Source organism: Marmota flaviventris, chromosome 2 (genome assembly GCF_047511675.1).
Source record: "Marmota flaviventris isolate mMarFla1 chromosome 2, mMarFla1.hap1, whole genome shotgun sequence".
Lineage (NCBI taxonomy): Eukaryota > Metazoa > Chordata > Mammalia > Rodentia > Sciuridae > Marmota > Marmota flaviventris.
This window is the reverse complement of record NC_092499.1, coordinates 148,925,852-148,951,985: the sequence shown is the minus strand read 5'-3', so window position 1 is coordinate 148,951,985 and position 26,134 is coordinate 148,925,852. Positions and strand designations below refer to the sequence as shown.

General features: G+C 35.0%; 1 protein-coding gene and 1 non-coding gene across 5 annotated transcripts in view; both read right to left on the bottom strand.

Annotated features, from left to right (window-relative positions):
- The window catches only part of Lrrc28 (leucine rich repeat containing 28), a 141,838-nt gene that overhangs the window by 50,115 nt on the left and 65,589 nt on the right, over nucleotides 1-26,134 (bottom strand). For 3 of the 4 annotated variants that reach the window (XM_027921398.3, XM_027921389.3, XM_071608656.1), the window contains exon 6: nucleotides 5,704-5,910. The exons of the other annotated variant lie outside the window; for it this stretch is intronic. In XM_027921398.3, the coding sequence (XP_027777199.1) occupies nucleotides 5,704-5,910 (207 nt within the window). The remainder of the gene's footprint in view (nucleotides 1-5,703; nucleotides 5,911-26,134) is intronic. 4 annotated transcript variants of the gene reach the window in all.
- On the bottom strand, nucleotides 21,768-21,893 carry LOC114081036 (U6atac minor spliceosomal RNA). Its single transcript, XR_003580698.1, has one exon. It is a non-coding gene; the product is annotated as a U6atac minor spliceosomal RNA (small nuclear RNA).

Sequence of the window (26,134 nt, the reverse complement as noted above, 5' to 3'; positions counted from 1 at the left end):
GTCTGAGAAAACGGCATGGTTTTGCACCCTCATCAATGCAACAGTGTGCAATGCAGCAAGCAGTAAAGGAGCTGTCACTCCATTTGTTGCACAAGTCCTTGGAGCACAGAATAGCTCTTTCTAAGAAATGAAACTGTGCACTACTAGCATCTCTGAAGGACAACTGTGTGATTGCTTTGGAAAGCCAGGTCATTTCTCATTAGCACTCTTTCTAACTTTTGGGCTTAGTATGTGGTCGTTTATGCACAGGCTATTCTATAAATCTCAGTGTCACCACCAAATTTTCTTGGTTAAGAATTCATTCACTGTTTTTTAAAAATTGTATCGATGTTTTTATTTTTACTGTTGCTTATGTGTTTTCTCTTTAATTAATTAATTTTTAAATTTTGATTTTAACATATGACCACAGAATGTATTACAATTTATCTTACACATACAGAGCACACTTTTTCATCTCTCTGGTTGTACATAAAGTAGAGTCACATCCTTCATTTCTTCTTACATGTACTTAGGGTAATGATGACCATTGCATTCCACCATCTTTCCTACTCCTATGCTCCCTCCCTCCCCTTTTCCCCTTTGCCATATCTAGAGTTCATTTAATCCTCCCATCCAATTCTACCGGAGAACTGTGCACTTCTGTTTTCTTAAAACTATAGAAGTTACTAGCCTTGAGTTGACACAGCACTCCCTACAGGCTCCATATCCAACTTGTGCATGGGGAACCTAACAATCCTTCTATCTATTATTCAACATTAAACAAGTTGTAAACATTCCTGAATAATAGGGCTTATTAATTATGTAAGGAAAACTAGCAGCATCTGGTAAAAAAAAAGCCTTAGAGGAAACCACCTTTTTCTTTATATTTCTCTAAACTTTCAGAAGCCAAGGGTGGTCACAATTCTGTAAGCTAAACAGGGCTATCCTGAATTGATAGCAAATATTCAAGTTTTGAGAGACCTCTGTTAACTTTCATAGCATAGGCTCAAGTGACTGCTCTTCTCCTTCCTTCTCTGCTGATAGTCACCACTGAGAACAAAGCCTCTGGCAGAAGACTCATCTGTCACTCAACTGTCACGGTACAGTAATAAGAGGAGCATCTTCTTTTTTGATACATCTTTTCATCTTAAGAAGAACATAGTCAAAGAGTCTTAATGGTTTCGACAGTATTACAAGTGACTTAGAAGAACATACTCAAAGAGAGTTAATGGGTTCGACAATATTACAAGTGATTTAAGTCATCCTTACATATAACTTCTGTAGCTGCCTTTTGAAGCAGGTATAATCTGACATTACTTTAAGAAGCCCTATAAAAACTGGTTTCCTCTGAAGTCAAACTTCTTTGACAAGAAACTGAATTCAGTAAGTGGCTCCCAGAATATGATTCCTACCTTCCCTCACAGGCAGAGGATATCTAACACTGACTTCACAAAACTCCTAAGTTCCTATATTTTGCTTCTAAAAACATAGAAAAACACAGAAGTCTTTCAGTGCTTGAAAACTTCAGGGTGTGTGTGTGTAGAGCATCTCCAAACAACTATAAAGAGGAACCCCTCCTTTTCTAAGTTTCTAAGGACAGTTCAGTGCACTAAGCAAAGGGAGGGTCAGTAGCACTGTGCTTCATTTCACTTTCTCTGATAGTTCTTAGCATTAGATGACTTTGGTTTATCAGAAGAGTTCCAGGAAAGATTTTAAGCATAACTATTTTCTTGCTAAAGTTGTAATTATTTTCAAACTTGCTTTCCTGGTGGCAAAAACAATAAAAAGTAAATTAATTTAAAAAGTAAAAAACAAAAACAAAACAGAGGAGACTGCTGACATTTTGGTTTGCTTCAGTTTCTTTCATCCTAATCTCCAATCTTCTTAAAGCTTTCTCTGGGTGACCACACATTGTGTGGCTGCCAATGCATGTTTCTGCTCCCTGACCCTTTCATCCCCTGTTCTCAAAGGATCCAGTCTTAGACCAAGAGGAGAGTGCTACTTTGGGCAGGATGTTTCTTTTAGGCTGGACAAGCCTCACCACTACACTCTTGCTTATGTGTTTTTCTCCCTGTTCACAGGCCCATGTGCTATCAGGGTGGGAGTCCTGTGAGCTGGGATAGTGTCCAGGGCAGTGTGGAAGCTGCTTCCACATTCGAGGTTGTCTAGAGCCCCAGGCCTAGGAGTTCTGGGTATTTTAGCCGTCACAAGGCACTCTCCTCAGAGCCCAGCACAGACCACCTTGCCACTCGTGCTCTTTGACACAACATTATGAAGTTTACAAAGGAAAAAGTCTCCTGACACAGAAACATGACTTGAGGGTAGGGTGACATGAAACCTAGAGATAGAAATTATTTTGTAATAATTCTACTCACCATTGAATATCAAGTAGTGAAAAAGACATGTCCACCTCCCTAGCCACACCAGAATTGACATGGTGCATACAGAATATACAAATAAATGAAAGTGCCAGGGTAGAGGAAGAGCCGGGCAATGTGTAGTCCTCTATCCTCTGCCCAAGAACCGCTTCTAGCATCTGCACCAGCCACTGCACATCAGATCCTCTGCCACTGTGATACACGGTATTTAGCATAATACACAGTATGACTGCCAGGTAACCCAAATGTTAACAGTGGGCAGGTTCCCAGGGGTATGACTTCCCTTTATTCTTCTAACACCATTGCCAACTCAGTACCTGTTCAGCTCTATCACTACTGAAACAAAGGTAGAAACAGGGGCAGCAAATGACCAAGGGATGAGAAGCTATGGTGAGGCATAGAGAATAGGCAAGGCAGAAGGCACAGAAACTAGCTACAAGACATAAAAGCCATTTGACTTAGAAAGTCCAATTGTGTGTGAAATTCCAGGCAGAGTGGAAGCTCTACATGATAGTAAGAGTCCATTTGGCTATCAGACATGAGACCAGGGTTATGGATCATGCTCTGGCCAGCTGGATGTATGAATGTTTTAGACTTGAGACAGAGTATGTAGTAGAAGAACCCCCCCCCCCCAAAAAAAAAAAAAAGACAAGGAAAACTAGTTGCTAGAAACACAATTTCAAAATGAAGGAACTAGGGGTTCTGCAGAAGTTGAAGGGGACAAACAAAGTGAGAAGAAGACTTGCTGGCACCAAGAAAGACCTAAATGAGAAATATAAGGACTAGGCTTTTATAAGATTTCTGTTGCATCTTTAGCAATCAGGGAAACGGAAATCAAAACGACACTGGGATTTCATCCCTCACCAGTTAGAATGGCAATTAAGAATATAAATAATAATAAATGCTGGAGGAGCAGTGACTAAGGTATGTTTATACTCTGTTTGTGGGATTGTACATTAGTACAGCCACTACGTAAATCAATATGGAGGTTCCTCAAAAGACCAGGAATGGAACCACCATATGTCCCAGCTATATCACTCCTCTGTATTTATCCCAAAGAACTAAAGTCAGCACACCATAGTGCTATATGCATATCCATGTTTACAGCAGTACATTCACATAGCAAAGTGATAGAACCAAGTCTTGGGGTTCATAAACAGATGAATGAATAAAGAAAATGTGCCATACACACACACACAGACACACACACACACCATGGAGCTTTACTAACCATAAGGAAGAATGAAATTATGTCACTTTCAGGAAAATGGATAAAACTGGAGAACATCATAGTAAGTGAAGTAAGCCAGACTCAGAAAGTCAAGGATTCTGTTTTATCTTGTATGTGGAAACTCGACAGAAAAATGGGGAAAAGGATCTTAGGAAAATAGAAAAGGAGACCAACAGAATAGGAGAAGGGGATCAGGAGGAAGGAGGAGGGGAGGGAAAGGAGTACTGGTGAATGTAATTACCAATTCATGTTATGTACATGTATGACTATATCAAAATGCATTTCATTATTATGTAAGATTATAATGTACCAGTAAATTTTAAAAAACATTTATATTGCTATAGGATTTTTTGAAGTTAGACAAGGCGGAAGCAAATAATTTAAAAGTATCTGGTTCATGTACAGAGAGAGTAGTTGAGAGAAAGCACTTACCCGTGTCAGGCAGACCCTGCTGGGAAAATGGAGAGATGCACTGAAAGAGGCCAACTAGAGTGTCCAAAGGAGTTTTTGAATCCAAAATGGCAGAGCCAAATTTGACACTGAAGATGGCCATACAACTAGAAAGATGATGTAAAATCAGGTTGTCAATGGGTTTTGTAATATATTTTGTCATAAGGTTTTGTAATACTTAGAGAGCATCTATCTATATGGCAATTAGAATACTTGGCCAAAGGGTGGGTGCTCAAGAAGTGAGAGCTATTGCTAGCCATAGCATGGAAACTCTTCTTACATTATGTGGTTTATAATAATACTATGAAAAATAATAGTACTATTAAATTGTACTATTAAAACATTTTTTAAACTTAGATATGGTAATCCATAAGTTATATCTTTTCATTTTAAAGTCATCTACATTTGTACAGGGCTTTGTAATTCTTATCCATAAACTATCATATTAATCAGGATAAATATCATCTCTGGCTTACAGATAAGAAAAACGATACTCAGAGAGGTTCTGGGGATTTACTCTGGATCATACATTGTGAAGCAGTGGAATCAGGCTAGAACTTGGATCTCTGGGTTAGCGCAGCATGTACATTTATTTTTTAAAAAAGTTCAAATTTGATTTTTCTTACTCAAAATCAGCTCAGATTTCCCAGAAACGCAGCTTTCTTTTTAGTAGTTTTATATTTTACTTTGTTAATTGTAAAAGCATGGAGTTTGTGAAAAAGTAATTTCCCTAAATTTGACAATTACTTATCGTTATGTGAATTGATTTTAATGCTGCCAGTACTTAAAGTTTTATGAAGTGATTAAAATTGAAAATAATATGTACAGTTATATTGGAAAACATTACCTTTCAGGGACTAGTAAAATATTTATTTCATTGCCCTCAATGATAAATTATTCATTATAAAAATTTTTATGAGTAAATTTATATGATGTTTATTGTGACAGAACTGGGGTTCTATGGGACTTCATATTTTAACTATTTTTTTTAGTTCGTACTTTTGTTTCTTAAAAATTAAGAAATAATAGATTTTTTTAATGAAATAAATGTGCTGTTTAGTTACTAAAGGCCTATGTTGGTTGACATATAATATGGGTCAACTACAGAAATCTACAGGAGACAATATGTTGTTTATTAGCCATGGTGATGTTTCAAGATCAGCAGGACATTTAGCCAATTTAAAAGTCTTTAAGGTTTTACGATCAGGTTATCTGGCAATGCTAATTATTAGGCACTCAATACCAAATTTTCTAGGTATAAGTGAAGATCTAAGCAGGTATATTCAGATAAGTAGCTGTTCTTTCATATTGCCCAATACCCTCTGTCAAATGTATAGTCACATGGTCACACACACACATAAACACACACACACATAAACACACACACACACTTTAATTCCCTCCACAGAGTAATTATCTTATAATGCATGTATTTTGTCCCTAAGCAAATTTTTAGCATAGATTTAAAAAAATATATATATATAAAATTCCTAATTGTAATAATTTCATTTGTTATCTGGGAATGAGGCTCCTCTATTGACTGCAACAATAAGTATAGAGAGGTAATCTCTCTTTAGATAAATAGTAAGAAACTAATCTATTCTAGTCAAAAAACCATCTTAATTTTTGGCCCTTTTTGTGAACCACAGAAACACCATCACTTACCAAGTGGCAAAAATGCAAGACGATTTCCAGCCATGGAGAGTTCATTGAGGCTGGGCAGCTGGCAGAGATGGCGCGGCACATACCATAGACGATTTCGGTCCACAGTGAGGTACTGCAGAGAAAGGCACAGATGAAGCCGCTCGGGTAAAGTTAGCAAACGATTGGTAGAAATGTCTAGTGTCTGCAGCTCCTTCAAATCGCCAACCTCTACAACCAAAATCAAAATTAAGGTAAATTGAACCCTGATTAACTTAAATAAACAAGATAAAATTGATCAATACTGTTAACAGTTCACAACTAAATAAAATCAGTAGCTGTGACTATTTCCATAGTCATGAATGCTGAAGCACAGAAGTTAAGGCTCATAGACAAATAATTCAACCTAGAGAGGTGTCTTTAAACTAGCTTGTCAGAATTTCTTAAGTGGAGATGAGGGCTGGTGTAGAAAAAGGGTGATACAAAGTGATGAATCTGAACCAGAATTCTGTCATTGACTAACTACCCTTGTTAGTAGGGTGAGAAAAAAAATTACATCCACTTCAAGTTTTTTGTTTTATTGCTATTTATGTGATTTACCTTCTATCTAAGTAGATAATAGGAGGTATATAAGTTATAGCACTCAAGCAAGTACAAATTGTTCATATGAAATAAACAGATCATTTCTAAACTAAGAATTAGAGTGTCTTTTGGAAACTTCCAACACAGTAAAGTTTATACTTTACTTATTGTTGGGTAACATTTTTGGATATTGTCCAGCAATGTGGGTCATTTGCAAAGATCTAAAGCATACATGTCCTATGAAGATTTTTAATTCCACCCAAAGTAAATCCTTTTATTTACTGCAACATTCCCTCATCATTGATGTCTATTGTGATCTATTCCATAGTGAGTACAATTACAAGTCATTAAGCTGTGAGTAAAGTCCAGAAGTTCTTCACAAGAAACTTCATTCTTCTCATGAAAAATCACCATTGTTGGGGAAGGACATTTACTCTGTCCCAGAACAACACATTCCCATCAAGGAATAAGCACCAGTCAGGGCAAGTCTATTTTTTCCCCATGAAGGACACACTACATGTTCAAGTCCACCATGATGCATCTCTTGCCCTTCTCTAATCCTGACCCTGTTCCTGATCCATTCCTCTTAGGTGAAGATTTCTCATGCTCTATGACTAGATGGGACCCCTATGGCACATTCCAGTCTGTTTAGGACTTGGATGAGCATTAGCAAATCTTCACAGATAATAAAGTTCTCTGCCATCTTAAATGCTTAATTACTCAGATTTGATTTTCCTATTGCTACAGAGCAGGGGTCAGGAAACTACAACCACAGGCCAAATCCAGCCCATGACCCACTTCTATCCTGCTTACAGATGAAACTGGCTTTTACACTTTTAAAGGGTGATAAACAAAAACATCAAAAACAAAGAACATGTAACAGCATATGTGGCTTGCAAAGCCTAAAAACATTCACTATCTGACCATTTACAGAAAATGTCTTCTGTCTTTGCTGCAGACATATTATTAGCTAGGCATGTTTTAATAGCTAACCTTTTAAACAAAAGTAATTTGAGTATAAAATACACTAATTTCTAGACATTTTTCTAATACTGACAGATTTGTGCTAAGAAAGCCACAGTTTATTGCCCAATTTCCCCAACACTAAACAAAATACACACTTTGAAGATGGGTAGGCAGATTCAATACACAGCCTGGGACTGTGAATGGGAGTTTTGTTCTGTGTGAGCTTAACTGTCACATGTGGGAGTCAATTTCACTTTTGACTTCATTAGTGCAGTATTTCACCTACCAAAGTCTGCATTCTTATCTATTTCATAAAATAAAACTGCTTCTAATGCTTCTAATGTGGGGTGTGCAAGGGTGAGGGAGCCGGAAGAAGAAAAAAATCATGTTTCCAAAGTGAATAAAAAGAAAAAAGGAACAAAAAAGAAATTCTTTTGATCTAACTTTATTTTTTGGCACTGGGAATTGAACTTAGGGGCACTTTACCACTGGGATACATGCCCCTGCCCTTTTTATTTTGAGACAAGGCCTTGCTAAGTTGCTGAGGCTAAAATCCTCTTGCCTTAGCCTCCCACATAACTGGGATTACAAGAATGCACTACCACACCTGGCTCTGATCTAACTTTAAAAACTGATGATAGGAGTGAAGTGAATGACACAGGTCTTTGTCTTTGAGAGTTGCATCACATACAAGAGATAATGTGTGACAGGAGCTCAGAGGAAAAATTAGATGAGGATTTGGAGAAGCTTTTCCAAAATTAATTGGTGATAGAAACTTTCATAGGTCATAAGGAAAAAAGACAATAGTATTCCTGAAAGGGCATAAGGTTAGGGTTGAAAGCATGAGGAGAGGCAAGGAAATGAAAAAATGATTATGGCATGTACCATGGTCTCTTTGGGGTTGAATAAGTACCCAGATACCAGTGGGAGAAAAACAGAAAATAAATTCAATATAGAGGGCTTGGTGGAGATGTGGATGATAATGCATATGAGGTAGAGAAGCCTAGACTTGCTACAGTGAGAATATGACATCTCCTGAAGATCCTCAGAGTAAATGTGCAGAAAGTAATAAAAAGAAGAGAGCCAAGGCTGAGAAAACACACAGGCATTGGCTATAAAAAAAAAGAATGACAGAATTTGAGGGTAAATTCCAGAGTTTTTTAAGAAAAGCAGGTAGGCTTTCTTGGATACAGAAAATTAAAAAAAAAAAAAGAGAGAGAAAGTTGATTTTAAGCTTTTAGACTATTACTCTGAGATGGGGATGCCAATGCTAAAAACTTAAGTTACTTTTATAGAAAAAAACCCATAGGATTCCATCAATACTTTGAATTGCATTATCTATAAATCATTTCTTTAAAGTGATTTGGAAAAAATTTTCATCAGAATTCACATGGTATCAAGGAAAGTAAAGGATTTCCACCTTTATTTAAAAAATAATTAAATGTACAAAAAGCATTTGATGCAGCTGCAAAAATTACTACGGCAACTGGCTTTGTGTTATTTTACCGTGCGATAGGGAGATAATATGTGGTTATAAATTTAAATTTTCCATAATAAAAAGATATAATGTTTTTCAGTAGTGACAGATCAATATTTACCCTTTGCTCATACATTGGATACTAAAATTAGTAACACTTTTGACAACAAAAGGGAAAACACAGACTGTCTGAAGCAAAGATAAAAGTAATGAGAACTGGAAAGGAGAAAAAGGAAACACTATTTCTTACTTTCCATAAGTGATGAATTTAAAAAATTCTATGAATCACATGGGGATGTAAGGGACCCCAGAAAAAAATTCTATTAAGCTGGGCATCGTGGTGCACACCTATAATCCCAGCAGCTCAGGAGGCTGAGGTAGGAGGATCACAAGTTCAAAGGTAGTCTCAGCAACTTAGTGAGACCCTGGGCAACTTAGTGAAACCCTGTCTCAAAATGAAAAATAAAAAGGGCTGGTGATGTGGCTCAGTGGTTAAGTGCCCCCTGGGGTCACCCCTGATTACCCATCTCCACCACCAAATTCTATTAAATCTGAAACATTCAGGGATGCATATAGCAAATCAACAAATGCAAAAAGAAAAAAAAAAGGACATTTCTTTTTCTTTCTCTTAGTGATGAAGCTAGAAATCAGGGTCTTGTGCATGCTAAGTACAGGCTCTACCACTGCCCTATACTCCAGCCCAGGACATTTTTCTAAGAAGCATAATAGGTAGCCCTTCTTGTTTGTTAGAAAATATGTCAGCAATTGTTCCAATTAAAATACTGTGTTGCATACTACATATTATATTGTTGTAAAATTGATGATTTTGTTATATGATTAAAGCATCTGGGGGAGGAAAGTGAAGTAAAATTAAAGAGCCTCTCTGGTGGTCTGAAATAAAAATAATGTTCATGATCATAGTATAACAGATCACAAATCTAAGAACTGGATATGGCATTATTATTTTCTTAATCCATTCAAAAATATAATTATTAGCTTAGCCAATGGAAATCACATTTTTAGAAAACATCAGAATCAAACAATTTTATATAAGATTCTACATAAGAAACATGAAATGAACCTGTAGTAGCACATATCAGACAGTAATAGAGAAAGAGCCCCCAAAATGGGCTCACGTTAAAAACGAAGAAACTATTGGCAAAATATAAATCCAGCAAATCTGATCAAGTTTGAAATCTGCACTGAGGCCAGAGCATTTTCTTGTTGTAAAGAAGTACATTGCTCTTCCTTCATTCCTAAAAATCCAAGTTTCCTGTTTTTAACATTTTTACTTCAGCATGGAAAACTTCTGCCATTTCTTTAAGAGCAGGTTATGTAGGCAACAAATTCTTCTTAGGTTACCCTTATTTGGGTTTGTTTTTAAATAATAATTCCTAAGATTATTTTCACTAAGTACAAAATCTGGATTGAGCACTCATTTCTTTCAATTCTTTAAAGATGCTGTTCTGTTGTCTTCTAGCCTCCATAGACATTATTCTCCTATATATAATGCATCATTTTATTTACTTTCAAGATTTTTTAAAAAAATCTTTTTCTTGAGCTGATGATTATGATGTCTCAGCAAATGTCTTTTTTGAATTTATATCATTTGGTTCTGATGCACTTTTGCAATCTGTAAATTTATGACTCTCACCAAATTTTCTGCTTTGGCCATTGTGTCTTCAAATTGAGTTCTTATATCTGAGTAAATTTAACAGACTATAGACTCTTTTTAATTTAAGATAAGTGTAGTTGCTGAAAGTAAAAATAGTATTGTCTGGTGTGGTTTTCAATATGTGAAACTGTATTCCTTATGACAAATAAAACACAAAGACTGGTGGAGAAAAGTAAAAGGAGTTTCAAGGTGGGCTTTAAAATATATAAATTATATATATATATATTACTCACTAATCACTAAACATAATAAAAATACAAAGAAGATGAAACCCAAAAGCCTGTAAGTAAATTAAAATAGAATATTAGAAATATTCAAATAATACAAAACAGGAAACAGGGAACAGAGAGACAAAACCAGAGGCTGCAAACAGAAAACAAATAATGAAATGGTGGGCTTAAATCTAAAAAGATTAATAATTACATCCACTGTAAATAGCCTAAGGTCACCAATTAAAAGAATGTCAGATTGGATTGTGTTTGGAAAAAAATCTATTTTATCTTAAAAGAATTTATTCTAAATATGAAATCATAGATAAACTAAAATAACAAACATATATACCATGCAAACAATGATCCCCCCACCCAAAGAGGAAATTCCCAGATGGTAAAATGACGTTACCGAATCCTCTGCCCAAAAAAGCAATTATCAAATTACACAAATTGATCAAAAGCAACCATTCTGATACTCTAGAAATTTGACTAGCCATTCTGACACATGGAAAAACATCAACATGAGGAAAAACAAAACACAAAAACCTCCTGAAATTTTGATAAGAAGGGCTAAAATCTGACAAATTTGCCAGAGGTGGCTCCCATCCTCCAACCCAGGTGGTTTAGTATAATAGTAGTTTTAATGGGGCAGAGTAGGCTGCAAGCCAGAAGCTTCACTGCCAGAGAGGCTGACTTGGTTTGGAATGAAAGGTAAGAACCCACACCCAGTGTTGTCAGTAATAAGTAGCAATCTTGGTCATAATCAAACATGATAGGCCAATGATTTTACTAGGCTGAGGTGTGGTCCTGGCTGGGATAGATGAGCCAAAAATTTAAGAAGGAGACATGGGATATAAAAGAGTCTTAAAGGGAACAGACAGGCTCTGTACATAACTGCCTGATGGTGGTGGGCAAGCATAGAGGAGGCCAGAGGAGGACTCAAGCTATTTACAGATTCCAGGCATATAGGGCGACTGCACACATGCACAGAGGACAAGACAGAGCTTGCATAAAAGCCAGGGTAAACCTGAAAACTGCATGAATTTTAAATGTGTTCCTAAATCTATAAACAGATTCATCAGCTGATGGTAGAAGCCTTACTAGCCCAAGGTGTTTAAACCTCTAAGCTGTGCAGAGATAGGAACAAATCCTAAAAAGTCAAGCTTAAAAATTACAAAAATAAGCTAAAAGAAAAAAAATACCAAGCAGAAACATTAGTGGGGAAGCACTGTGGGGAAAATGAATTTCTGATTTTTAGTCAAGAAAATTACTCAAAGAAATGAAGTAAATATCAATAATAACAATCCTCAGCAAAAAAGAAATCAAAAGTCAGGAGTTGTTATATCACATCATGTAAAAATCCAGTTGAAAAAAATTACATATAATAAAACAAAAAGGTATAATCATACTCAGAAAAAAATAAATAGAAACATGCTAAGCGAACCCAGATGTTAGATTTAGCAAACAATGATGTTAAAGCAGTTATTTGTTTAATAAACAAAAAGAAATACATTTAAAGAACCAAAGGAAAATATGATAATGATGATTCAAAGAGAACTTCAATAAAAGTCAGAAATTATTAAAAATGTAAATTTGAAGTTGAAAAGTACAAGTGCAAAGAAGAATTCAATAGCAGATTTGAATGGGTAGATGAAAGAATCAGTGATAGATAATGGGTATGATCCAATTAGAAAAGGCAAGGGCAAAAACTGGAGGAAAATGAACAGAGCTTCAGACATCTTCAGGACAAAACAACTGTACCAACACAAGTGTGATAAGATTCCAATAAAAAGAGAACGTGGAGAAAGGGCCAGAAAAACATCAAAATAAATAGAAGCCAAATTTTGATAAAAATAATGAATATCAAGAAGCTCAATAAATAATAGGATAAGCACAAAGAATTCTACACTTCTACACATCATAATTATATTATGAAAGACAACTATAAATATAAAATCTTGAAAGAAGAGAAAAATGACTTCATCATATTCAGGGGATTGGTAAAAAAACTAAAAAAAGAAACAACATCAACAGAGGAACTGAAACCGCACACTAAAAACATTTATCTATCATCAAAGAAGGTAATAACGGGCACAAAAAGATATAAAATAAGTAGAGGGGCTGGGGTTGTGGCTCAGTGGTAGACTGCTCGCCTAGCACATTCGAGGCCCTGGGTTCAGTCCTCAGCATCACATAAAAAATAAATAAATAAAATAAAGGTATTGTGTCCAACTACGACTAAAAAATAAATATTAAAAAAATGAAATATGTAGAATACATATTTTATATAGAGGCACAAAAAAGTTATAAAATATGTAGAACAAATAACAAAATGGCTTGTATAAATGGAAGAAGGTATAAGACTGCATTAAAAACAATATGCTGTATCTAACACACAAAGGTTTAAAGTAAAAGAATAAAGAAAAATGCACAATTTAAATGATAACCATGAGAGAGAGTGGCAATCTACATATTAGAAAAAAAATAGACATTAGAATATGAAATACTATGAGAGAGGAATATTTCATAATAAAAAATGGTCAATATTTTGATGCCACATGCCTAATAGAAGAACCCCAAATTACATGAAGCAAAATATCAACATAATTGAAAGAAAAAGTAGACATTTCAACAATGATAGAAGATTTTACTGTGTCACTCTTAATAACTGACAGAATAATCAAATAAATAGAAATACTTATACTACACAATAAGCCAAATTGACCTAATTTGAGATCTTAGAACACTACAGCAGAAAACATATTCTTTTCTTTTTTGTGGTGCTGGGAATCAAACCTAAGGTCTTGCACATGATAAGATATATTATTTTTAAGTACACACGGTACATTCTCCAGGATAGACCATATGCTAGACTGTTAAACCAGTATCATATTGAAAAGTACTGAAATCAGACAAAATAAAATGGGATTTAAAGTAGAAACTCACAAAATAAAGAAATCTGAGAAATCCCCAAATATATGGAAATTACACAAAATGCTTCTAAGTACCCACAAGAAAACAAATTACAAGGAAAATTAGAAAATATTTTTTAAACATTTTTTATTTGTTTTAATTAGTTATACATGACAGTAGAATGCATTTATGCACTTTGATATATCATACATAGATGGGATATGATTTCTCAGTTTTCTGAGTGTACATGTTGCAGAATCACATTGGTCATGTAGTCACGTATATACATACAATAATAATGTCTGTTTCATTCTACTATCTTTCTTATCCCCACATCCCCACCCTTTTCCTCCCATCACTTCCCTCTACCTAATTTAAGGTAATGCTATTCTTCCCTAGTGTTCCCTGCCTTATTGTGAATTAGCATCCGCATAGGAGAGAAAACATTTGGCCTTTGGTTTGTGGCATTGGCTTATTTTGCTTAGCATGATATTCTCCACTCGAAACATTTACTGGCAAATGCCATTTTACTCTTCTTTAAAGCTGAGTATATTCCATTGGGTATATTTATACCACATTTTCTTTATCCATTAATTTATTGAGAGACACCTAGGTTGGTTCCATAGTCTAGCTATTGTAAATTGAGCTGCTGTAAGTATTGATGTGGCTGTGTCACTATAGTATGCTGATTTTAGGTCCTTTGGGTATAAACCAAGGAGTGGGATAGCTGGGTCAAATGGTGGTTCCATTTCCAATTTTCTGAGGAATCTCCATACTGTTTTCCATAGTGGTTGCACCAATCTGAAGTCCCACCAGCAATGTATGAAGCTACCTTTTCCACCACATCCTCACCAACATTTATTGTTACCTGTATGCTTGATAATTGCTATTCTGACAGGAGTGAGATGAAATATTAGTTTTGATTTGCATTTCTCTAATTGCTAGAGATGTTGAACTCTTTTTCACATATTTGTTGATCAATTGTATTTCTTCTTCTGTGAAGTGTCTGTTTAGTTCCTTTGCCCATTTATTGATTGGGTTATTTGTTTTTTTGGTGTTAAGTTTTTGAATTCTTTATATATCCTAGATTAATGCTTTATTGAAGGTGCATGTGGTAAAGATTTTCTCCCAATCTGTAGGCTCTCTCCTCATGTTATTGTTTCCTTTGCTGAGAAGAAGCTTTTTAATTGGAATCCATTCTATTTATTGATTCTTGATTTTACTTCTTGCACTTTAAGAATCTTATTTAAGGAAGTCAGATCCTAGGCCAATGTGGTGCAGGTTTGGGTCTATTTCTTCTTCTATTAGGTGCAAGGTCTCTGTTCTAGTGCCTAAGTCTTTGATCCACTTTGAGTTGATTTTTGTGCAGGGTGATAGATAGAGGTTTAATTTCATTTTGCTACATGTGGATTTCCAGTTTTGCCAGCACCATTTGTTGAATAGGCTATCTTTTCTCCGATAAATGTTTTTAGCACCCTTGTCTAGTATGTGATAATCATATTTATGTGGGTTTGCCTCTGTGTCCTCTATTCTGTACCATTTGTCTACAAGTCTATTCTGGTGCCAACACAAGCCGTTTTTGTTACTATAGCTCTGTAGTATAGTTTAAGTTCTGATATTGTGATGCCTCCTACTTAACTTTTCTTGCTAAGGATTGCTTTGGCTATTCTGGGCCTCTTATTTTTCCAATTAAATTTCATGACTGATTTTTCTATTTCTATGAAGAATGTCATTGTGATTTTAATAGGAATTGCATTAAATCTGTATAACGCTTTTGGTAGTATGGCCATTTTGACAATATTAATTCTGCCTATCCAGGAGCATGAGAGATCTTTCCATCTTCTAAGGTTTTCTTCAATTTCTTTAGTGTTATGTAGTTTTCAATGTAGAGGTCTTTCACTTCTTTGTTAGATTGACTCCCAGATTTGTTATTTTTTTGGAGGCTATTGTGAATGGAATAGTTTTCCTAAGTTCTTTTTCAGTGGATTCATCACTGATATATAGGAATGTGTTTGATTTATTGGTGTTGATTTTATATCCTATTAATTTGCTGACTTCATTTATTAGTTCTAGAAGTTTTCTGGTGGAATTTTTTGGATCTTCTAGATATAGAATCATGTCATTGGCAAATAGTTTGAGTTCTTCTTTACCTATTTGTATCCCTTTATTTCATTTCTTTCTTTCTCTCTCTCTCTTTTTGTCTAATTGCTCTGGCTACAGTTTCAAGGATGATGCTGAATAGAAGTGGTGAAAGAGGACTTCCTTATCCTGTTCCAGTTTTTAGCAGGGATGCTTCCAATTTTTCTCCATTTAGAATGATGCTGGCCTTGGGTTTAGCATATGATATCTTTTTCCTACTATCCATAGTTTTTCTAGTGTTTCTAACATGAAGGTGTGCTGTATTTTGTCAAATGCTTTTCCTGCATCTACTGAGATGATCATGTGAGTCATGTTTTTAAGTCTATTAATATGATGAATTACATTTATTGATTTTTGTATGCTGAACCAACCCTGCATCCCTGGGATGAATCCCAATTGAACATGGTGCACTATCTTTTTAATGTTTTGAATGCAATTTGACAGAATTTTATTGAAAAATTTTACATCTATGTTCATCAGGGATATTGGTCTGAAGTTTTCTTTCCTTGATGTGTCTGGTTTTTGTATCAGATAGTAGCTTCAAAGAATGAGTTTGGAAGGGTTCCCTCCTTTTCTATTTCATGGAATACTTTGAGGAACATTGGTGTTAATTCTTCTTTGAAACTCTTGTAGAACTTTGCTGAGAATCCATTTGGTCCTGGGGTTTTCTTGGTTGGTAGGTTTTTGTTTGTTTGTTTGTTTGTTTGTTTAAAGAGAGAGGAGAGAGAGAGAAAGAGAGAGAATTTTTTTAATATTTATTTTTTTGGTGGACGCAACATCTTTGTTTGTATGTGGTGCTGAGGATTGAACCCAGGCCGCACGCATGACAGGCGAGGGCGCTACCGCTTGAGCCACATCCCCAGCCCGGTTGGTAGGCTTTTGATGGCATTTTCTATTTCACTACTTGAAATTGGTCTGTTTAAATCATGTATGACCTCCTCATTCAGTTTAGGTAGGTCACGTGTCTCTAGAAATTTGTCAATGTCTTTAATATTTTCTATTTTATTAGAGTATAAATTTCAAAATAGTTTCTAATTATCTTCTGTATTTCAGACATGTCTGTTGTGATATTTCCTTCTTCATCTTTTATTTTAGTAATTTGAGTTTTCTCTCTTTTAAACCCTTCATTAGCATGGCCAGGTATTTATATATTTTATTTATTTTTTCAAAGAACCAACTTTTTGTTTTGTCAATTTTTTCAATTGTCTCTTTTGTTTCAATTTCATTGATTTCAGCTCTGATTTTAATTATTTCCTGTTTTCTACTGCTTTTAATATTGATTTGTTCTTATTTTTCTAGGCCTTTGAGATGTACCTCTGTTCTCTCATCCACTATTTGAAACTTTAAACCATTTTAACAAATAGTCTGTTAGTACTATAAGAAAGTTATTGAACTCATCATTTTGGTTTAATGAGAGACAGCAGTAGATGCCTTAGTGGGAGCTATTAGGTTTAAGGTTATATATTGTGTACACTGAGTGCTGTTGATATTGGTCTCACCAGTAAAGGTGAAGCACTGGAAATCTTCAGGGACACTATAGGTCTACAGGGTAGAATTTATCCTGCATTAGATCCATATTTTTAGATGGGAAAACACACTAACAACATGAAAAAAACAAGATAATAAAGCACCCCAAACAAACCAAGATGCTTCAACAACAGAAGTCACTGATAACACTGAAGAAGAATGTCCAAGAAGGACTTCAGATTGTATATAGTTAAGCTGATATGTGAAGTAAAGGATAGTATAAGGAGTGAAATAAAAAAAAATACAGGAAGTGAAAGAAAACTTCAATAAAGAGTTAGAGACTGTGGGGGAAAAAACAAGCAGAAATCTTCAAAATGAAGGAATCAGTAAGCCAAATTATAAATTCAATAGAAAGCATCACTAACAGACTAGACCACTTGGAAGATGGAACCTCAGACAATGAAGACAAAATATATAATCTTGAAAGTAGAGTTGAACATGCGGAGAAGATGGTAAACCATGAACAGAAATCCAAGAATGGGATCACATCAAAATCTCTGGGACACTATGAAGACAGTACTAAGAGGAAATATTTTTAACCAAATGACAACAGTCAACACAGAGTATCAAAACTGATGGACTGCAAGGATATGTTGAATGGGATAATGACAACTTAAATGCCTATATTAGGGAAGAAAATTCTCAAATCCATTTCCTGAGCTTCCACTTTGAGAAAGGAGAGAAGGAGGTAAAAACTAAACCCAAAGTAATAAGAAGAAAGGAAATAATAAAAATTACAGTAGGGAACAATGAAATAGAAATCAGAAATGTGATAGAAAAAAATCAATAAAAACCAAGTTAGTTCCTTTTAAAAAGATAAAATTGGCAAACCATTAGCTACACTAATCTAAATAAATAATAAAAAAAGAACATAAATTGCCAATATTGGGGACAAAAGATGGGGCATCACTATTAACTTTGTGGAGACTAAAAAGATTATAAGGGACACTACCAACAAATTTGTTCCAACAAGTTAGCAACTTAGATGAAATGAGCATATTTTGCAAAGACACAAATTACCATACCTAATTCAAGAAGTCATTAAAAGTGTGAATAGATTTATCATATGTAAGAAAGCTGAATTAGTTAATTTAATTTTTTTCCATAAAGTAAAGTCCAGGTCCAGGTGGCTTTTCTATTCTACTAAATATTTATCTCCTAAGAAATATTTAAAGAAAAAATAGGGCTGGGGATGTGGCTCAAGCGGTAGTGCGCTCGCCTGGCATGCATGCGGCCCGGGTTCGACCCTCAGCACCACATACAAACAAAGATGTTGTGTCCGCCGAAAACTAAAAAAGAAATATCAAAAAGATTTCTCTCTCTCTCTCTCTCTCAAAAAAAAAAAGAAAAAATAATTCTTTACAAACTTCTTTAGAAAACAGGAGAAAATACTTCCTCATTTTATGAAACCATTGTTACCCTAAAACTAAAGTTAGCCAAAAACATCATAAATCTACAGATTCATATCCCTTGTGAATATAAATGCAAAAATGCTAAACAAAATCTGAGCAAACAAAATCTAACAACATGTAAAAATAATTATACATCATGAACATGTAAAACTGATGCCAGGAATATAAGGCTGATTTAACACTTGAAAAATTAATCAATACAATACATATGCTCATAGAATAAGGCAGAAACTGTACACTCATTTCAATAGACAGGTAACTTCTTTAACCCTCCACAGGGAACCTACAAAACATCCAAAGTTAAAGATCGAATTTAGTGGCAAGAGACTAAAGAGAAGGAACAAGCAAAGAAGCCAACTCTCTCTGTTACTAGTAACTCCATGAACTGGAGGTTCTAGCAAATGCATTAAGGTAAAAAACAAAAAGTGTCAAAAATGAAAAAGTAGTAGTAAAGCATTCTTTATTCATAGTAGACATGACCCTTAGTAGAAAACTCTAAGGGATCCACAAAAACTACTAGCTAGGATTAATAAGTGTAATAGGGTCACTAGATAAAAGATCAATATTTAAAAAAAATAGTTGCTTTGGGGGATAAATAAAAAATGAAGAGGGAATTTCATCAAAACAGAGGAAAGATCAGTAGAGTAGACAAAAGGGATTGAGGAGGAGGACAAGGGCCAGGCAAAGGGAAGAAGAGTGGAATGAATGTGCGTGCATGGATGTGGCACAATGGATCCCAGCATCAGGTGTATCCACAGGGCCTGATTAAAAAAGAAAAAAAGTACACTGTAAATGGATTAAAGAGGGATCAGTGGAGTAGAGAGAGGGGAGCAGTAGGGAAAGGGAGTGCTGGAGACTGAACTGGAGCAGATTGTACTCCATGCTTTTATTATAAAAATCAGGGTGTATCCTTGTGTAGTAAATAACAGAAAGAAAGAAGGACGGAAGGAAGGGAGGATGGAAGGAAATGTATATGCAACTTACAATAAATGCTAAAAAATTTAAAAATCAGTTGTTTTCTATATACCAGGAAAAAATATGCCAAAATGAAATTAATAATCCTACTCAGAATAGCCTCAAAAATGAAAAGTGTAGAATAAACTGAACAAAAGAAATATAAACTTTAAAAATTTTATTAATTTATTTGTTACATAAGAACACAATGCATTTCAATTCATAGTACACATATGGAGCACAATTTTTCATTACTCTGGTTGTACACAGAGTCACACCATTTCCATCTTCATATATGTACCTAGGGTAATGATGTCCATCTTATTCCACCATCTTTCGTACCCTCATGCCCCATCCCTTTCCCTCCCTCCCCTTTGCCCAATCAAAGTTCCTCCATTTTTCCCATGCCTCCCCCACCATTATGGATCAGCATCAACTTACCAGAGAGAAAATTCAGCCTTTGGTTTTAGGGATTTGCTTACTTCGCTTAGCATGATATTCTCCAACTCTATCTATTTACCTGTAATGCCATAATTTTATTCTCTTTTAATGCTGAGTAATATTCCATAGAGTATATATACCACAGTTTCTTTATCCATTCATCTATTGAAGGGCATAGTTTAGCTATTATGAATTGAGCTGCTAAAAACATTGATTTGGCATTGTCACTGTAGTATGATGGTTTTAAGTCCTTTGGGTATAGACAGAAGAGTGGGATAGCTGGGTCAAATGGTGGTTCCATTCCAAGTTTTCTAAGGAATCTCCATACTGCTTTCCAGATTGGTTATACCAATTTGCAGTCCCACCAACAATGTAAGAGTGTGCCTTTCCTTCCACATCCTTGCCAATATTTATTGTTTCTTGTATTCTTTTTAAAAAAATATTTATTTTTTAGTTGTAGTTGGACACAATACCTTTATTTTATTTATTTATTTTTATGTGGTGCACAGGATCGAACCCAGGGCCTTACACATGCTAGGTAAGTGCTCTACCATTGAGCCACAACCCCAGCCCTGTTGCTTGTATTCTTAACTGCCATTCTGACTGGAGTCAGATGAAATCTTAGAGTAGTTTTGATTTGCTTTTATTTACCTTTTTTATTTTTTTTATTGGTTGTTCAAAACATTACAAAGCTCTTGACATATCATATTTCATACATTAGATTCAAGTGGGTTATGAACTCCCATTTTTACCCCAAATATGGCATTATGTAAAAATGTGGATGCGTAACCGATGTGATTCTGCAATCAGTAGTTTTGATTTTCATTTCTGTAATTACTAGAGATGTTGAATCTTTTTTCATATATTTGTTGACCATTTGTATTTCTTCTTCTGAGAGGTGTCTGTGATAATATCAGGGTGTATCCTTGTGTAACCATCTAATGATGGTTAGATGCCAAGAAGTAGGTGGTAATGTTTAGCCCATTTATTGATTGGGTTATTTATTTTTTTGATGTTAAGTTTTTTTGAGTTCTTTATATATCCTGAAGATTAGTGCTCTGTCTGATGTGCATGTGGTAAAAATTTGCTCCCATTCTCTTGCTCTCTCTTCACCTCACTGATTGTTTCTTTTGCTGAGAAGAAGCTTTTCAGTTTGGATCCTTTCCATTTATTGATGATTGATTTTTATTTCTTGAGCTATAAGAGTTTTGTTAAGGAAGTCAGGGCCTAATTGGACATGATGAAGATTTGGGCCTATTTTTTCCTCTATTAGGCACAGGGTCTCTGGCCTAATCCCTAGGTCCTTGATCCACTTCAAGTTGAGTTTTACGCATGGTGAGAGGTAGGGGCTTAATTTTATTTTGCTGCTTATGGATTTCTAGTTTTCCCAGCACCATTTGTTAAAGAGGCTATTCTTTTCTCCAACATAAGTTTTTGCCATCTTTATCTAGTAGGAGATAACTGTATTTATCTATTTTTGTGCCAATCCCATGCCATTTTTGTTACTATTGCTCTGTAGTACAGTTTAAGGTCTGGTATTATGATGCCTCCTGCTTCACTCTTCTTGCTAAGGATTGCTTTGGCTGTTCTATTACTTTTCCAGATGAATTTCATGATTGCTTTTTCTATTTCTATAAGTAATGTCACTGGGATTTTGATTGGAATTGTATTTAATCTGTATAGTGCTTTTGGTAGTATGGTCATATTGACAATATTAATTCTGCCTATCCAAGAGCATGAGAGATCTTTCCATTTTCTAAGGTCTTCTTTAATTTCTTTCTTGAGTGTTCTTAAAATGATGGTTAGATGCCAAGAAGTAGGTGGTAATGCCTTAACTGTACATGTGTTGTCAGGCCCAAGGGCCTCTTCCATCTTTGTCAAGGCTAGTGCTAACCTTCTCTCCTTTCATACAACACTAAATATAAAACTTATATGGTAAAAACTACAAAATATTGCTGAAAGAAACTAAAGATCTAAATAAACAGACACTTTGACCTTATGGATATGAAGACTCAATATTGTTGAGATGTCATACTGCTCAAATTGATCAACACAATCCCTTATAAAAATCTTTGGAGGCTTTTCTTAAAGTAGATATTAACAGGTTGATTTTAAGTTTTATATTTAAGATGCAGAGTATTTAGAAGAGCCAAAACAATTTTGAAAAAGATGAATAAATTTTTTTAGCAGGCAAATGGGCAAACTCTGGCATATCTATACAATCCAATAGTACTAATCAATAAAAAGGAATAAATATGGACACATGGAAAGTAGTTGAATTTCAACTGAATCATGCCAAGCAAAAGAAGCTAGATTCAAAGGATATGTACTATACCATTCCATTTATACGATATTCTGGTAAAGGCAAAACTACTGAAATAGAAAACAGATTGCCAAGGCCTGAAGAGTGGACAAAGGTCTATATATAAGATTTATATATAAGTGGACAAAGGTTTGTACAGGAGGATCTTGGAGGGTGTGAAAATTCTTAGATATTTTGAGTGTGATGGTGGTTACATGACTGTATATCAGAAGGATGAATTTTCCTGTGTATTAAAATAAAAACAGTAACTCATTGGGCTCGGAAAGTAACCCAGTGATAGAGTGCTTGTCCAGCATCACAAGGCCCCAGGTTCAATTTCTAACACTGAAAAAAACAAACCAACAAACGAACAAATAAATACAAACTAAACAAAAAAAATTCCTCTAAATGTTAATTTTTTTTTTCCTGGGGATTAAACTCAGGGATGCTTAACCACAGAGCCACATTCCCAGCCCATTTAAATTTTTATTGTACTAAATTGCTTAGGTTCTTGCTAAGTAGCTGAGGCTGGCTTTAAACTTGTGATCCTCCTGCCTCAGTCTCCCGAGTTGCAGAGATTACAGGTGGGCTCCATCATGCCCAGCTACATGTATTGTTTGTTAAAGCGAAACTTTAAAAGTTTCAGATACGGATTATCTGAACATTCTAAATAAGCACAAAAGTTATTCTGGGTGCAGATTCCCATAATTTAATCAGTTATATAACTTTTTATTTCTAGTAAAGTGCCCCTTGTATTTTTCCAAAGTCTTCTTTTCAATATAATTGTGTTTCTTTTTAACAAGTATCTATAATTAATTTTTAAATTCAGCACTATTGACATCTTCAAAAATATTTATTTCTATGTCACCTTCAAATTAATGTAATAGTAACACTAGGTTATAACACTTGTTTTGGAATCCTGGTAGAATCCTACTCTTTTCAGCTGGGTCTCCTGGTCACCACACCACTTTCACCTGCCTTTCTTTCCTCCTTGGAAGTAAACATCACTTTGTATACCTCACTTCCTTAATGTCCGTGGAATAATCCTAACTCCACAATTTTTGGTAGTGTTTACTTTTATGCTAAATATACAATACCTTAAAACGTTTCAGCTGCTTACATAGAGTATCCTGAAAACAAATTCATTATTGCCACATCATAATTACTTAGACTAAGCATAAAAATAGCAATAGAGTGTCAATTTGAAAAGAAAAAACAGTAAGTTTAAATCATCATTCTGTGAAGATGTACACTGAACTAACCTAAAATTTAAATGGAATGGGAAGGAAGCCACCCACGGCAAGCCAAGCCAGTGACCACAGAGTCAATAACAAGGCTTGCTATTTTCAAGCTCTGGTTTTTTCCGGTACCACTAAAAACAGCTCTAATTTAAGCTCCACAGCACTTCTGGGTAAGGGGATCATACAAAAAAATAAAAGACAATATTTCATAGCCAAATTCCATTTTTTACACAGTAAGTCTCCCTCTTTATATTTGTCTGCTTTCTCTTGTTGGGGCTGTAGAAGATATATGATTTATTATGTAGAAGTAGGTTCAAATCATAATTCTGTTTACTTAAAAGCTGTGCAAATTTGAGCTAGTTATTCAATTATTTAGATCACTGGTTTGCAAACAAACAAAAAGTTTCCTTAAAAACAGGAGATATTATATAACACCTAATTCAAGAGGTTAATGATGTGATTAAATGAGATATATCATATGATCAAATTCAACAATACATGGCAAAAAATATTTCTAATTTTCAGTTCATCATAGTATACAATATTTTAAATATAAATTTGGAATATAAATACTTTCATAACTGATGTAGTTTTTATCAGCGAAAAAACTACGAACACATATGTCTGAGAGAGAAAGGGGCTCTTGGGAGAAGACTACCTTCTTTGGTCAAACAAAAGAAATAAAAGCAACTTGGATTCAACTGAAATATAAGTCCATCTTGATGGAGGCTTAAAGGGAAAAGAACAGCATTCAGGTGTCACACACATCCTTGAGTTAATTAAAATCATCATGCAAACTTCTACACATTACTCATAACAACTGGGATCAAATCCTGCATATATTCTCAAGTAATTTTATTTTAAAGCAGAATTCATATGTCCTTAAGAAGGAGTTTAACTTGCTTCTCTGACATGAGAATTAAAGTCCTTTTAAACTGAATTATCGTAGTCATGCATCACTCAACAACCAGGATACGTTCTAAGAAACTCATCACTTGGCAATTTTGTCATATGAACCCCATAAAGCATACTTACATGCACAGCCTACCACACGCCAAGGCCATATGGTATCTTCTATGGTTACTAGGTTACAAACCTATACAGTATGTCACTGCACTGAATGGTATAGGCAACTGTAAGACAATGGTTATTATATATTTTACCCAAATTATCTTAAACCGTGGGGAAGGCTAGCTAAGAAAGGAAAACTCTCAAATCTTTTAAAAATATAGACTTAAAAATTCTGTTAGAAATACTAGCAAATCAAATCAAGTAAGAATGTGACAACGGCTTAAATAAGTAAATCTTGTGATGTCAGTACCACAACAATTGCTTGAAAGGTTAAAGGTAATGAAATATTTTAAAAAGTGAAATAAATATAGACAAGAAGAGACAATATCATCTCTAAGTGAAAACAATATAACTGTGGACCTAACAGAACCAGAAAAGAAAAAAGACTAGAGTAATAAAAATTTGTGAAGACAGCTAACACAAGAAATATTTAAACAACCATCTCTCTATATCACAATAACATGTTAGAAATAATAACAAAATTTCTATCCACATTATTGACTAAAACTATAGAATACCTAGAAATACATTAAGAAAAGCTCAAGACTCCTAGTAGTGAAATTATAAAACTTATTGAAAGATTTAAACAGGACCTCAAAAACAGAAAGACAGCACTGTGGATAGCAAGACTCAGTTTCATGAAAACAGCAACCTTCTAAAACTTCATATGTACATGTGACTCTACTCCAATAAGAATTCTAATTATTTTTAAATGGACAAAACTGACTTAAAAGAAATATAGTCCCCTAAAGAATAATAATTCCCTAAAAATATGAAAAATACTAAGGAGTTTCAGCAAAACAGAATGGAATTGGCATAAGAGACAAATAACGTCATTACAATAAGAGTGTAGACAGATCCAAGTACAGTAATCCTCACGCTTAGGGGGCAGAAATCAGAATTGGAAGCAGCTGCGCAGCTGGATTCTGAGGCGCAGAGAGCAAGAGAAAAGGGAAGTGATGGGAAAATTAAGGAGGCAGAAGCCAATGTAGGGGACTCCCTCCAGTTCCTGGATAGGGCCAGGTGAGAAAACTCAAAGGTTATCAGAGAGTACTGCTAGAGGCCAACAGCAGGACAGAGGTGTTCAAACAGCTCTGAAGTGCACTGAAGTCCTGGACCAGCCAGAGAAGAAAGACCTTGTTAATAACTGACATCCGACCGAGAAACCAAAAAAAGCCTCACCAGAAAAACCACATCCTAGACTGAGACCTATTCCACACCCACCTAACAAAGCCTGAAGCCAAGATTGGACAAGGGAAGGCAGAAGTTAGCAGCTAAGCCCTGCTCTGACAAAAGAATTTGAAAAACACCCTAGGTTTTCCACACTAGTATATATACTACCAAAATCAATTCTAAACAAGTTCAAGGTGATTAGGCATGACTAAACTACCTAGTAGAACCAATGCCAATAATGTGCAGAGGAAGTCAGAAGAATTTAGAGTCCTACATGTCAGTTATTGATTGATTGATGGATTGCACTGGGGATTGATCCCAGGGGTGCTTTATCACTGAGCTACATCCCAAATCCTTTCTTGAGATAGGG